Source organism: Aphelocoma coerulescens, chromosome 1 (genome assembly GCF_041296385.1).
Source record: "Aphelocoma coerulescens isolate FSJ_1873_10779 chromosome 1, UR_Acoe_1.0, whole genome shotgun sequence".
In the NCBI taxonomy this organism is placed as follows: domain Eukaryota; kingdom Metazoa; phylum Chordata; class Aves; order Passeriformes; family Corvidae; genus Aphelocoma; species Aphelocoma coerulescens.
Window position 1 is genome coordinate 79,833,914 of NC_091013.1, and position 16,200 is coordinate 79,850,113.

Sequence of the window (16,200 nt, forward strand, 5' to 3'; positions counted from 1 at the left end):
CTTTCAACAGTAGATTTAATAACATTTGTTGAACATTCATCAATACAAAATTTCAAACAGAAAAATAAATTTTAATTTGATGATTCTATGCCCTCAAATATCACAAATATCATTATTCCTCCCTGGTGTTTAATAACTAACTAAAAGCTAAAACTGCACACAATAGAAGGACCATGTTAGAAATTATTTGTCCATTATTATACCACTTTTGTAACTTCATAATAAATTATAACTCTGTTGACATACGGTATGTGAAATAGTTGAAAATTGGTCCTGTAAATCCATCTTGCGAAGCTTGATCCTTCAGAGGAGATAGCAATGGTTCTAATTCTTCTATTTTATACAGCCCAGGAACTTCTCCTATTTCAAGAATGAATTTAAGTCAGATAAAATACACTATAATTCTTTAAATTGCTTTGAAGGGTTCCCTTGAATTCTCTGTATAGAGAATTCAAATATGGTAGTATTCACCTGTATACTTTCATGACAATTATCCCATGTACTTAATCATTTTTTTCATAAGATCATGAAAACAAAAAAACAAATTACAGTGATTCTATTTAACAGTCTACTTTGTTCATATTGCTGAAATGTGTTTGAAAAAAGCTCTTTCAAATCTACCCAAAGGCAGTGACCCAGTACTGCATACAAAACAAATCAACCCAAACTGTCAATATACCAGGACACAGGAACATGAAAATGAGTAGTCACCTAGATCCTCAGACATAAAGATCTGATACTGGATAATGGAAATCTGATACTGTAAGTAGATTTGAGGTTGCACCTGAGAGACAGGAAAATCTGGGGCTCTTATCAATCAGCTCTTAAACTACTGCAGTTCCAAAAAAACCATGTAGTAAGTTAGACTCAGTCCTTCAGTGATCCTCTCTCTGATTCAGGAACAGAACTGGACAGTAAAATAAAGTCACTTTTTTATTGTTATTTATCATCTCACTGCTTTCAGGAAAGTGAGCTCTACTGGTGTTCATTTAAGTAAAGGCCTCAGTCTATATAACCTAGTAAAGCATTGGAAACCTCTCAATTTTTAATTTTATTATAGAAGGGAAGCTGTAGAGTAGAATACATTCTCATTTTGTGGTTGCCCTGTTATAAAGAAGTCCTTTGAAACACGTTAGAGGAACTGAAAGCACCTGTACCATAGGGTAGGTTAAAAGACAGCTAAGTGAACTTTGAGTCAGGTTCTCATGTGGAAGGACTCTAGCTAAAACAGCATAGAAAGCTACCTAAACCTTCTGATAGAGACATAAAGTTAGAAAACATCATCTAATTCTGCCTCATTGAGCTAATTCTGTGTGGTAAAAGTAGTACCATAATCTCTTTGGACTTGACTCACCTGAGGACAGTAAACTGTTGACCATCTCCAGGAATGTGGAATGAACGAACTGATAGTCTTCGAGCAGCAATACCACCTGCTGTGCTTCAATGCCTGCAAGCTCCATCACCTAGAAGCAGGGAGGACATTTAAATCCCAGTGTATAGAATATATGTATTGATCATAAGAGAATGATAATCATACAATATCCTGAGTTGGAAGGAACTGACAAGAATCATAACCTTTCCCTGACTACGTATTACATACATATTTTCTCCACAGCATCTACACTATTATATATTTACAAAAGATTTCTAGGTGATGCAGTTATATATCAATTATAAAGAACACTTTGCCTAGATACACATCTTAGTAATGAAAAAATAATTAAAACAGACTCTTTCATAGAGTATATTTATGTATATGACTCAAGGGTATCACTCTTTTGTGTAGTCATAGATCTAGAATACTCTTTAGCATTGCTGAAGGCAAAGAGGAATACTTGATTCAAGGTTTGCATCTGGTTTTAAATAATATGTACACTTTCATCAATCACTAAAATTTTATTTGATTCAACTATTAACTGGTGGATCATAGTAGAGACAGAAAATAAAAGTATATATCAATATGGAAATATATACATGAAAAAGACTTTCCAATATTCACATAAACCTCTTTAAGTTCTATAACACTCAAAAAGAGCTCAAGATGTTCCAAAAAGTGGAGTTTCAGTTTGTTACTATAAAGAACAGTATACATATCTGGAGTGAGAACTTCTAAAAAATTACTTGTTTCATTTAGACTGTCATTTTTCTTCTCTTAAAATTTTTCTTCACACAACCCTTTGCGTCATTCAAAATTTCTTTTCTTTAACATACACCTACAGCATTACAAAATAGAAGAAACTGAGTGACTTACATATTTAAGATCACTTTTGAAGTGCTTCAGCTCATAACCTCTGGAAATTTTGGGAGTAATCAAAACAGCTCCATGCATATGACTAACTAAAGAGGTAACTGTCCGACGACCTACACCACTCCGTCCTGCCAAAAGAAGTGAACCTCCAGGGAAACTTAGCACTCTGTCCACTTTGGACATATAACTGAGGACTTCGTGGAACAGTAAAATATCCATCTCTTTTTTGTCCCGTCCATAATGAATGAGGCCCTATTTTAAAAAAAGAGAAAAAAAAAAAAAATCTGATCACTAATAATAAATAAAAGCAGTGAGATATGAAAACATCCAACATTTAAACATTTAGAAAAGAAGGGCTTAAAAGCTTTAGAGACCACATTGGTCTTCATTCCAAACAAATTATTTTTGTGACAGAATTTAGATACACCTCGCATACCCTTTTTGAGTAATGAATGTATCAGTAATGAACATATTCTACACCCAGCACCATAACACCCTGAAAGTCTCTGATATATTGAAATAGGAATCTACCACTGAACTAATTAAAATTGAATAATGGACCAGAACAAAGTCTGAACTGTGTCTCTGACTACAGATTAATTCATTAATAACTCAGGAGAGTGTTTTAGGCACCTAATTGCTGCATAATTGCAGATTATGGAAGTTCCTAGTGAAACACACAATAACAGATCCTATGATTAAATTCTGACCTTGTTATACTCATTAAAACCTCATCTTTGAAGCCCAACGTAACTGTGTAGTCAGAAAAAAGCCACAACCAACAAACTCCCTGCTTACTGGGACTATTGAATTTCACCATTTCCCATACAGTGTATTGGTTACAAGTTGGCACTTAGGGAGAGGGAGTAGAGTCCCATCTGCAAGAGCAGTCCATCAAACACTATGACTAACGGTGATGATCTCAAAGCTCTCATCCTAAAAATCACATAGCCTAGAAGAGTTAAAATGTTTGCGTTTCCTCATCAAGCTCATTTTTTGTACTTTACTGCTTAAAAACGAGCCAGATCGCCAAAAAGTCCATTTGCATCTCTTGAAATAAAAATTATATTACCAAATTACAAATTCGAAAAGGAATCATTTAATAAAACACTTAGATACTCAAACAATATACAAATATATATGGACATAAATGTTTGTCAAAATGTTGGTTCATCAAACTGTTGAAAATCAGCAGCAAATGCAACTGATGCCCTTTCATTAAAACAACCTTGCTACATGATACTTCCTACTGCCTGCACACGTCTTCCCTCGCTTCACCAAATGCAAATGATGATTCTTTGAACAAGAAGCAGCCCCCACCATAAACCTGCTGCTTGCATGTTACAACTCTTCACCAAAACTGTCTAGAATCATTGCTGTGAACCCCTGCAGTGTATATTCTTTAATTGTGTCTCACTTTTTGAATAATATCCTTCAGGTCTGTTGAGTTTAGTCTGCCAAGTGGCCTCCCATGTGGTGGCAGTGCCTGTCCTGGTGTGATGTATGCCTCTTGACAAGCTCCCCAAGTTACATAAAAGGTATCTGTGAAAATAAAAGGAAACATTCAAAACTTTCTATGTTCAACTCATATGCTATCTAACTTGATTATGCAGTTCCTAAACAATCATTTCAAGTTTGTGTGGTATGCTTCAAATGGCTTACCTGCCATATTGTCCAGAACATCTGAGCCCCAATCACCCTGAAACACTTTGATCAAAATATTATCAAATACATGAAGTTCTTTCATGCCAACAATTCTGTCACGGAACAAGCGACGTGCTTCATAAGCAAGAACTTCCAATACAAAGTCTGCAGTTTGTATCGATGAACCTACAAAATTTAAGGAGAGAATTAATTTTATGTATTTATAATAAATTTTCAAATTTCTATTTCAAAATATGAAATTGAAAATGAGCAAGAGAAATTACATACCAGCAGGAGAGCATCGGTAAGGGAGAAATAAGAGAAAAAGCAAACATTATGAAGTGCTTTTTAATAATATCTTTATGGATCATGACAAGATGAAATGAAATATATTCTATTAAAACAAGTTCTCTCTATTAAAACAAGTGTCAGCTTCTAACAAAATTGAACAAGGTGCTGCACACAAAGTTAAAATTAAAAGTCAATTTTCCAGGCAATAAAACCAAGAAAATCCAGAAGACATTTTTAAATGGAAAGAGAAAGACTGAGAACAAATACTAAAATAAGAATAGATACCCAAAACATGCATAGCAAAGTATGTATTAGAAAATGCCACTAGAGACTCCAAATCTTAAATATTCCTCACAAAAGTAAAAAGGAAGGTAAGGAACTAACAAGCCGTGTTGTTCATCACTGGAAAAGCACATGTGACACTGAACTGTGCCATAAATCAAATCCCTCCTGATGGGAAAGAATTTTCTAGAAGTCCTTGCAAGGAGTTTCCAAGATAAACTGAGACTTTTCCTGGAGTTTCAATGCTGCTGGATAGCTGTTTATTAAGTCTTACCAGAGGAACAGAGCCACTAGCATGACCCAGGTACAGCATAGAGCACAGAAAGCAGGACTGAAGTCTAATTATCAAGATTTACATGGCCTTTTAAAGATAATTTAACCAATAGTTACTAAAAACATATGTTATTTTCACTTTCCTACCAATTATTCAGTAACACGGGCAGGAACTGCAGAATTCTCTATCCAATCATTCCAAACCACTTTTACTGCAGAACATGGAGTAATAGAAGAAGAAGAAGAAGGTCTAGAGAACAACAATCCTCCATTTTGATATTTTTTACTCTTATCTATTTACTATAAAGAGAAGCCCAAAACCTCTAAATTTTTCTCCCTGTGACAATCTTACATAGTAGTCTATCACCTAATTCACACCACTGTATTTTCTAGTTCTTGTCTGATCGTTGGTAATTTTTTCCAAGGTTGGAGGTTAAAACAGTGCTGTTCAGGGGGGTAAGAACCCTTAAAAACAGGCAGAGAAATATTCTTGGCACTCTGGGTTCCTACACACATGCATATGACAACACTAGATACAACTAAGAAGTCCTTAAATGGGCTGAGATCACCCATTCACTGATTGTCAGTGCAGCTTTTCTGACATCATTCAAGCTGCCTTTACCATCTCATGATCCCAGAAAATAAGTGGAAATGAAGCACAACATTCTTATGACTATTATCCTCTTTAAGCAACCCTCTATGCAGCCTTTTAAGAGCTAAAACACGAGTATTGCTCATGATCTAGTAATAATACCAATTTCAGAGACAACAAGAAGATTAGAAAGCAGCCTATGAAGGACGTGTATAAACCAGGTTTATACAACCAGGTATAGCAGGACAAGCATGAGGGGTAAGGCTCTGGGAATCCAGAAAACAACATATATGCTCAAGAAAATCACAACACAAATCAAAAAACCACAACAAAACAGTGGGGAGTAGGGGGCACAGTTCAAGTTCCCATAGTAAGAATGCAGTCCCAACCTACTAACTTCCCTTAAAACCATAAGTAGCAGCTCCCACACATATTTTAAAACATCATTAGATTTTTTAAAACTTGTTTACTTTTATGTTATGGAATGAACTCTCAAGCATTTTTTCCCTCTGCTGAGTTACAGACAGTCCACAGTTTAAAAAGATCAATGAGTTACATGTGGAGCCAACAGCAAGACTGACATTTTAATAATCTAGGCCATTTTAGAACTGCTTTATTAATGAAAACCAAGCAAGTGACTTACCACCTTCTAAATCGTATCTGAATAAACCAAGAACCCACTGAGTAAGAATACATGGTGTAAAAAGGTAATGACTGTGATCATCCACAGTGAATTTTGCTCGTACCTAAAAACGGGAGTTAAGGGAAGGAAAAAAGTGATATGTAAAATGTAAAGCACTTTTTCTAAGGTACCAGATAAATTAGTTTTCTAGTTGGTATACATTTAGATATTTTATGAAAGCACTCCTTGTTTAAGTCTTGTTTTCTGACCACAAAAGATTTCCTCGGAACTTTTTTTCTGTTTTTTCTGTTTCCATTTTTGATGGAAACTACTGCACATCTCACCTAGGACTTTTAGTGCAGTATTATTAGACAAAATAGATTATCTTTTTAAAACAATACCAAATATGATACACAAAGGCAATACTGACATTTAATAAAAACCTACCTAAATTATTAACATTTTCTCACTAAAATCTACCTAAATTAGTAACGCTTTCTCACTACAAAATACTTCATACTTACTCTTCTCCCAGAGTAGATATTTGAATTTACAACTACATCTTTAATTTAAAGAATAGCTGCTTTCATCAGTTATTTGATTGCAGTGTAATGATATTTAAACTCATATTTCTCAGAATACATTGATAGTGTCATATGAAACTCCTGCTAACAGGTGCATGCCGGCCAGCAACTAAACTCACATTCCAGTCATAAAGATCAAGTTTATATCATGCTTCTGCCTGGATGGGGATATTCACACATTCTACAGCAAGCACCTACATATATTCTACAGCAAGCACCACACAGTACCTTCCCCTATGTACTCATTAAGAAAAGCAAGTAGTTAAGCGTTTTTGCTAAATAGAAGTCCATAAAATTCCAAGTGGGAGGCTAAAATGAACTTGTGTCCAGTTCTAAACACCCGCTTTTAACAGTATACAATTTTAGTAGGTAGTCCTTGATGTTTGTAAAGGACTCCACTCTCATATCTCCTTCTCTGTTCATAACATCATCCATAAACAACTGGGCACACAACAATCTGTTGCACTGTTTCCTCATCCATTAAGTAGGAAAACACTACTGTCCACATTTTGTAAATCAGGAACTGAAAGTATAGAAGTATTAAGATGCCAAAATCCGAAAATAAATCTGTGGGAAAGCAGGAGCACTTACTGCTTACTCGGCTTGCTTCCAATACCTAGGATTCTCTGAAAGTAAGAAGCTCCAAAATTGGTATCAACTTTATTAAAAATACATAAACTTAGATTTTAATACTGATAAACCTTTTTACTCACTTGTTAATATCAAAAGCTAATTATTTGTAATAAAATATCTGAATTCTCCATCTCCTTGAAGAAAGAAAAAAGTTTCCATACCTGTTCATAGATTTGAACCATAGATCCTGCTAGTTGATGTATTTTTGGTAAAGAACCCCAAACAGGGTGATTATTTAGGTTTTTCTGCAGTACGGGTTCCAGGTAGGCACTATAAATAGTTTGCAGCTGTTCTCTTTCTGGATAGCTAAAAAAGGGAAGAAAACTAACCATTATGGACTTTTTCTATTTAATTAAAACTGAGTTAAACTTACATACACAATTACTGAGAAATTTCATTGACTAGCATTTCCATCCAGCAGCTAAGTAAAATTATCATTTTATTGCAATAGGCCTCTCTCAGAAATTTTCTAAATACATATGTTGATATGGTCAAACTTAAAAACAAACAAATAAACTTTAATTTCTCTAACTTTTTAAACAAAGAGCACCTTAACATAAAGCTGCAGAAACAGTTCACTGAAAGCAAAATTATCCAACAGGAAACATATTTCAAACACTTCATTATCAACAGGCAGCTGTAGATTCCTCTTAGCTGGACTCTGGTGCCAAGAGGCACCAAATAGCACCAAATCTGACAATCACAAACTGTGAGAAAAGATGAAAGACTAGAACAGCTACATCTGCTTAAAGACTAAATTGACAAGACGTCCTTATAAAGAGAGGCTGACTCTGAGTTCTCACAGTAATTTACATAGGACTTACTCAATTGCACACAGACGAACAATAGAAGTGAATCTGGAGGTAAGCTTATGTCTTCCTAATGTTCCTCCAGCTGACATGGAAGCCACAATTTGGATGTTTTCTAAACCAACCCACTCCAGATTTTCATCATAAAATCCTTGATATGTAAGAACCTTTAATAATTAAATAAATACTTCATTAAAATAAAGTCAACAGAGTATCATACAAAATAAAATAAAATAGCGAGAAGTATACCATTATTTCTGCTTGCTTAATTGCCTGAGGTGTCTTACTCCTCACAGTTCTGTCAGCTGCAGACTTGCAGGACTCCACTGTCCAGGTCATGAATGAAGATGTTAAACAGATATTGGCCTCAAGTAGACTCCGTACCGTTGATGATCACCCTCTGGGCCTGGCTCTTCAGCCAGCTTTCAACCCACCTAACTATCTGCTTATACAGCCTGGATCAACAGCTTTTCTTGTGAGGATCTTTTGGGAGACAGCATCAGTGGTCTTAGTGAAGCCCAGGTAGACTGTATTCACTCTCCTCCCCTCATCAAGCATGACTTGCCCCTGGTGAATCCACGCTGACTACTCCTGGCAATTTTCTTGTCATTCATATGTCTCATATGTATTGTAACTCATTAAGATGATAATTGTCTTTATTTATTTATAAATATAAGCCAAATGAAAGTGGTATCTTATTTCTGGCTGACACCTACATAGCCTATTAAAGCACAAACAAAACTCAGATGCAGGATTTTAACTCTGAAATTATTTGATGTAAGTACTTACTACATACACTAAATTATATCCAGTATACTTGAGTCTCTTTATAAATAATAGACGTAAGTGTTCACCTGCTGCAGAAAAGCCACAAGAGTGCTTGTTCCCCATTTATCAGGTTTGGGTAGATTGATGTCCTTTAAGTATAAAACAAGCCTTTCACAGTCCTTTGGTCTGTACACTCTCCCAGTGTTTGTACTGATTACAATACAAGTTTGACTTAATTTTTGCAGAAGATGTTGAGAAGTAGTCTGTGCACTGCAGTGAATGGTAGCAATCTGAGTGGAGCGGAGCTGAGAAAATGCATAGTGAAGCAGCATCCTAGAAAAGCAAACAGTACATACATATAGGCATAAACAAATTAAAATGCTGTGTATCCAAAGATATTTTATAGGTTTTGAATTAAAATGCACATACTACACCCTGTATTAATGGAATAGGTGGAGCTGAGGTTTGCTGAATTCAACATCCTTGCTTTTAAAACTGTAACATTTTCCATTCTCAAAATTCAATGAAAATGTAGTGTATACAGCTACACAAAACAATTCATTTAATAACTTGATTATAGGACCCAAGCCATCTAAATAAGGAATCTAATAAAGGCAACAGGATGTGCTAAATTCAGTTGCCCACACAAGGCATCTAGAGCCTCTTGAAATGAGACTGATCTCACGTGCCTCTAAGCTGTTGCTCCATGACAGTTGGTTTTCCAAAAATCCTGTTTCATATCTAAAAGCCACATTTAGATGTCTTAGATGCATAGTGACAGTCTGAACTGTCCCTGTACAACTTCTTAAGAATTTACTTATTTGCCACTACAAAAGGTTCGTTTAATTAATGACCTAAACAAGTCATATTCTATCAGAAATTCATATGTTAAAAGCATTATAAAAAAAAATTTAAAAATCTGTCAAACAACTAGAAGTATATTTTAGTTAAAATAGGAACTATTTTTTACCCCTTTCCGCATCCTTCAGGACCCACAAGAAGAAATGGCTGCTTATTATTAATATCTAGCCATGGTCTAAAGTAATCTAAACCTCTCTGCATGTCAGGGGTTTGGATGACAGGAAGTGTTTGGAGATTATTGAAGTCATCAGCTGTCAGATTTTCAGGTTTTTTCAGCTGATACAGCATTAGCTCTCCAGTGTCAGTGTCATAGTATGTGTCCAGGGGCTTCCTCGGATCAGGAGGAGACTCTTGTGCCCAACTGAAGATCTTTAAAGAAAATAAAAACAAAACTTCAGTTAAATCCATACTCCTAACAACAAGATCTACCATTTCAAGCTAGTCTAAAGAAAGTTTAAAGAATACTTATTTAAAATCAAACATATAATTCTTAGACTTGATAGTTTGAGGCTGCCTTTGAAAATTCAATCATATCATGCATATGCTTTATGATCAAGTCCTTAACTAAACAGTGTATTACTCTTCCAGTTTTCATAATACAAAGAAATTAAATTAAATTGTATTTAGAAAAGCTTTACATTTTTTTTTATTAGGCAACCTAATAAGACGACTCATGATATAACTCATTCACATGCATGAATAACTAATTCCTAGAGCTGAGTCTAAACCTTTACCAATTGCCCAGTATATATATTATAGCTCATGGCTGTCTTTTGGAAGGAACTACTTCCCTCTCTCCAACACAAAACCCAAGTGTGATTGTGGAAATAACTATCTCCAAGGTCAGCATTCTCAAGCCACCATGAACCAGTACATCCACATAGTTTTCCAAAACCTTAGCCTGGCCCTTGTGCTCTCAAATATCTTCACAGAGACAGAACCTCACTCCAGTGCATACAATATATAACCTCAGTGTAATGCCCTAACAATACCTCCCTAATGAGGTGCAAAGTCCTATTATTATTTCAAGTATTCTGAACAGAAAAAAAACCCACAAAAATAAATCTGAATTACATATACAATGCATATATACAAACACAGCCTGCTACAGTGAGTCCTTGCACTAAGCAGTATGGACAAAGGTATTTCACAATCTCTTAGTGCAGAACCAAAGGATTGCTATCTGGGACAGATGCAATGTATCAGTGACACATAAAACATTCCTTTACTTCTCAGCTACTCCTCTACAGGTAACACAAATTAAAATCAAATTAGAGCACAGAGATTACCTCTTTTGCAAATTCATGTCGTGACTTCATGTTGAGATTGCCACCAAGACCACGTAACAAGTTAATAATAAACTGTCCACGATCAGTACTCCCATGAAGATGAGACAGCCCATTCATCACAGTTCCAACTAAACTTGTTTCTACCACAAAGTCGTTCTGTAAATTGAAAGTTGTAGTAGATTTAAATATATTCCTCAATATAAATGTGATGTGTTGCTAGCACGCAATTACTACTCATTTCTTTTTGACATTTCCACAAATGATGGAAGATCTCAACATTGCTATTGTTCTAGAAAATACACTTGGCATTAAATTATGTCTAAGCATTGATTTGGAGGTTTTAACTCCAGACTCTGAGTTCATGTAATTTAGGATAAGCAATCAAAACTTTCCTCACAGATCTTGAGAATCTATAAGGAATAAACTTAACTGTATACTGGAAACCTTTCTTTTGAGCAGAATCTTTAGAGATTCTGCTCTTTAGCACCAAAGAGGACTTGCAGCCTCAGGAACAATGCCATGAATGAAAGAACTAGGAGGAAAAATAATTAGAAGAACACAACAGGACCATATATGTACCCCAGGAGGAGACAATGCAGGTCTCTCAAACACTAGCACACTGGCCACAGCAGTGGGGAAGTCTCCTAAAAAATATTTTGTGCACATAAGCAACTTGAGATCAAGGCGAATCCAACTCCTCCAGAAGGAGAGTCTGGGAAGCATCTAGAATCCTTGAGAAAATCTAGCATATACAGAACAATTACTATGATGTACATCCCAGAGTCCCAGAATCCAGATAATTCACAAAGTTTTGGACTAACCTTTTCTTAAATATTCTAATTACGTACTACTTTTCACCTATTAAAACATTTTTCAGTTAAGGTTTTGAGTAGAATCCTAGAGAGCTAAAGTTATATACTTAAATTCAGGACAGATTAGTGGGAGCTGTTTGAATTTAACATTCTGAACAGTCAAAATATTTCTCCAGATATGACATTACATTTCTCCTCAACCTATTACAATCTTCAGTGTACACTGTGCAACTTGACAAATTTTAGCCACCTTTTTTTGTGATAGACAATAACACCAATCTAGAAAATAATTTCTTCACTTTTTCTTTTCTTTTACATATTCAAGTCTTTCAGATCTCTGAAAACATATAGAAAAATGTCTGGTAGGGAATAATGAAATGCATGTAAAATCTATGAAACTTAATATCTGTCTTTACTAGTTAAAATGGTATTAAATGTTCCAAAACTTTAAGCACAGTGATCAGTTGTTGGGACCTTATTAGAATAGCTCCAGAATTAATCATACTACGGAAACAGCATCATTAACAGCATCACAACACCAAGTGTGCCAGAGTACAAGAAGTTTGGACAACTCTCTCAGCTGCATGGTCTGATTCTTGGGGTGGTCCTGTGCAGGACCAGGAACTGGACTTCAATGATCCCTGTGGGCCTATTTCAACTCAGGATATTCTACAATTCTATAATTCTATCAAAAAAGCACTGAGTTGGGTTTTTTTACTTACAATTCAAACATTAATCTGAATGATCTATTCAGTGCTAAATTAGAAAAATGGATCATACTTAACAGAAGCTGAAATTTGATTAAGTATTCGTTTACTAACCTTCTTTACAACCCAGTCTAAAGCCTTTTCAAAATAGTCCCCAATCCAGTTTTCAAGGTTGTATCTGGATTCTTCAGGCTGACTTCTTAACCAAGACTTTATTAGAGCATTAAGATCTGTATCTTCATCACTAAGTCAAAACAAAACAAGATTCAGATAAATATAAGGCACCAATATCTTTAAATAGACTGCTTTAAAGGAACAACAAAATTCCAGAAAAAGTCTGGTAAAATACTTTAACAATTTCTAACCAGTATTTGGGCTCTCCAATAAAGAATTCACCATGTCTTTTTGAAAAAATCTGAGGTATTTAAGTCAAAAGATTATAATAAACAGCACAGAAGGGATATGCAACCTACAGAAACTTCCCCAGTGACTGGCTTCCTGAGTGTAAGCAACTAACCAACTGCTCCCTTCACTTGAGAATACTTTTCAAGAAAAGTAAGTATATATTTGCTTACTTTAAAAGTATGTAATACTCCTGTGACTTACCTCAGAAAGATCATTCCCATTCGAGATATTGTAGCAGGAGAAGCACAGCTAAGGTCATGAGTTTCAAATATAAAGTTCACATTTGAACCAAACTGAATTCTTTCTCCACTGGGCATAGTTAACAATTTGTTGTCATCCAAAACAGAATTCAAAGATTCAATCCATTCAGGATCAATATCACCATCACAAATTATCCATGAAGTAATATCTATTTCCAGACACAAAAACAAAATATCAAACCCAAGAAAAACAGTTTAAAAATATCACCCCTTGCTATCTTTGATGCCTTTTCCTGTCTTAAAATCAAGAGTCATACACGGTTAGAAGGGGAAAAGGGATTTTACCTTGGTATTTATTTTAAGGATCCTTAGGTGCACACGTCCAGGTCATATGCATCAAGATGCACCCTGACGAGTCTCTCTATGTCTCTCTCCCTCTGTCTTTTTCCCCCCAACATTGGGTATAACATTATAGGTTTTACTGATTAGCATATCTATCAAAGATTCCTCAATGAGAGGCTCAAGTGAGCCCCCCTCCCCAAGGAACCTTCCCCTGGATTGTTCTATCTTAGTTTACAGAATGTGTTCTGGGAAGGACCTTGGGGTCTGGGGCACACTGATCTCTAGCTACGAAGCTTCTAAAATGTTTAGTCTCTTAGCTTAACAAACAAGTCCAAGAATGTAGGCAAAAAGCTCTAGGAATACAGAAGTTGTAAAAAGGTATAACAGGGGTATAAAAGAAAAGGCAAAAATCTTCATGGCATCATCTTAACACTATTTATTATCCTTTCTTCATTATGACTTGAAGTTTTATGAAGGCACTCCTTATATGCTTTATCTTCTGCCGCCTGTTTCTGCTTTCTGATCACAAAATTTGTAAAGAATGTACCAAGGCTTTTGACTACAATTGTTACCAGTTTTTCTTGCCTTATGCTATCCACAAATAATAAAACAATATAAAGATGTACCCGAAAACGAACCATTTCAGTAATTCCAGCGTAACAATGTGCGAGTCCCTCTCAGACGTACCTCGGGGCTCTCGCACCACGTGCCGAGCGCTGTTGGTAAGCACTCCATCAGACCATTCCCTGGTATCCATGTCAATGCGGCCCAGCAGCTGATGCCGAGGCATGGCTTTGGGATTCATTGTGTATTGCTTCACTACTTGGCCAGTTTTACCAAGGGCTGTCTTTAACATCCGCCAGAGCGTGGATTTACCTCCACCACTTGGACCTACGATAACCACGCCCATTCTTTGACGCAGTTGTTCATACAACTCCAAAGCCTTCTTGATCTAGACAATGAAAGAGGTAATGGCTATGTGAAATTGTAAAGCTAAATCAAATATGTTCTTTTATAGTATTTCTGCAATTTACTTTGCATGCAGGCACTTTCTATAATTTTGATTTTTTAAACAATAGGTATTTGCAGGAATAATTAAAATTATGACACTGAAATTTATGAAGAAATTTATTTTACATGTTGGAAGCATTTCACTAAATTACTAATACAAAAATAATAGCCATCTTTGGGCATATTTTTAATGAGAATTTAACAAATCTTCTGTCACAAAACTTCGTCCAGTTCTACAATAAATAAATAAAAACAAGACAGGCAACTGCTTGCGAAAACCAAATATTCACGTATTTCATTCTTTCACTGTCCAAAATATTCACTGGCATTTCTACCTGGCTTGAATGAAATTGTGTCATGTTCACATCTTAATTTTCCTTCCACTATTTTTCTTTCAATTACATAACTGATCTACCATGCTTTGAACACACATCTAATTTCTTGTATGTATGTAATTAGAATCTAACTACCAGTTATTCTCACTTTTTTATAAAAGATTTTTCAAAAGAAAACAGAAATGAGTCAAATGAATGTAATATTAATCAGTTCTAATTCAGAATAATACTGTTTTGTTGCTGTAGTTAATGTTTACCTGGGTGCTTATAACTTCCAAGTTTGCTTCTTCAAAGACTTGTTGTAAAGCTGCAGTTAACTCAGCATATTCCACATCTTTAGAATCAGTGCCGGGAAATACATCTTTAACCAGCTCATCAAAACGTGTGCAGTCTGCAAATGTGAGCTTTGATGTGGTGTTCAGCTGCAAAGCTTGAACCACTATGTGACTTTCATTAACTGGAAAGAAAAACAAAGAAAACAGATCAGTTTAAGCTGTTTGTTGGGTTTTTTTTTTTCCTTTGAATATATCAGAACCTGAGTCAAGACTGCTTAGATGTTGAAAGTAGAATCAAGAGCATAGATTCCAGAATTCCAGTTCATGTACCATTCTACTTGGAAGCAAGGCACAGTTAGGTATACTTACTGTAAGTATGATATATGCCCACAAATGCACTCTACACAGATATGAGGTGGTTATGATGCTGGTCAGATGCAGACCATTTATTATGTCAAAATTTGTAAACTTTCAGATACATGCTGTTTAAGCAAACAGGAAGCAGTAGTTGTCTCCTAAAGATGTGAAATGCTCATCCATTCCACACTCTTTAATTCCCTCTTATTAAACACCTAAACAACAATAATTAAAGAAATCTTAAAAGAATACATTGACTCAGTCGAGTCCAATACATTTCTATGCTTCCTACCTATCCTTGTATTTGTCTACCAATCTAAATCTAGTGCCATGTGACAATTTTTGCAAAACTCAAATAAAATCAAAATGGTCTGATAACTTACAGAATGACAGCATCAGAGGATCAACTTTCCTGTCCTAAGCCAACTGAAAACAAGTCTTTGAGAATCATTTTAAATGATTCCCAAATGTGTGTAATCTGGGTGTTATCATCATATAAAAGCTAAATCTAGAGTATGAAGAATCTTTTGTAGTCTCCTAGTGAAAGTGGGCTCATGGATATTTTCCTCTTTTCTAAATTGCCTACAGATACAATCAGTGGCTTTTTAAAACTCCAGTGAACAAGAAAGCTGGAGTGAATTATATTTGTACACGATCTTAAAGAATCAAAAGTTTGGTGTGGTCAATCTTACCTTCTTGCTTTGCATTGCTTTTCTTCAGCTGATGAAGAAGACTGCCACAGCCTCTCAAAACCGTCTTCAGTGCTCGTAAACCCCAGTCATAGTGCTGCTGTGGTGTCAGAAGCTCCCTGAATTTATAAACAACAACATGGTAATAAGCTCCAGGTGACAGCATCTGAA

General features: G+C 35.4%; 1 protein-coding gene across 1 annotated transcript in view; it reads right to left on the reverse strand.

Annotated features, from left to right (window-relative positions):
• The window catches only part of DYNC2H1 (dynein cytoplasmic 2 heavy chain 1), a 156,919-nt gene that overhangs the window by 110,471 nt on the left and 30,248 nt on the right, over positions 1–16,200 (reverse strand). Inside the window, exons 36-51 of the mRNA XM_069014810.1 lie at positions 16,033–16,148; positions 14,966–15,165; positions 14,050–14,314; positions 13,022–13,229; positions 12,530–12,659; positions 10,897–11,052; positions 9,717–9,976; positions 8,833–9,079; positions 7,994–8,145; positions 7,331–7,475; positions 5,974–6,076; positions 3,911–4,078; positions 3,666–3,790; positions 2,252–2,500; positions 1,355–1,463; positions 247–360 (exon numbers count right to left, since the gene is read on the reverse strand). Coding sequence (XP_068870911.1) covers positions 247–360; positions 1,355–1,463; positions 2,252–2,500; positions 3,666–3,790; positions 3,911–4,078; positions 5,974–6,076; positions 7,331–7,475; positions 7,994–8,145; positions 8,833–9,079; positions 9,717–9,976; positions 10,897–11,052; positions 12,530–12,659; positions 13,022–13,229; positions 14,050–14,314; positions 14,966–15,165; positions 16,033–16,148 — 2,747 coding nt within the window. The remainder of the gene's footprint in view (positions 1–246; positions 361–1,354; positions 1,464–2,251; positions 2,501–3,665; positions 3,791–3,910; positions 4,079–5,973; positions 6,077–7,330; positions 7,476–7,993; positions 8,146–8,832; positions 9,080–9,716; positions 9,977–10,896; positions 11,053–12,529; positions 12,660–13,021; positions 13,230–14,049; positions 14,315–14,965; positions 15,166–16,032; positions 16,149–16,200) is intronic.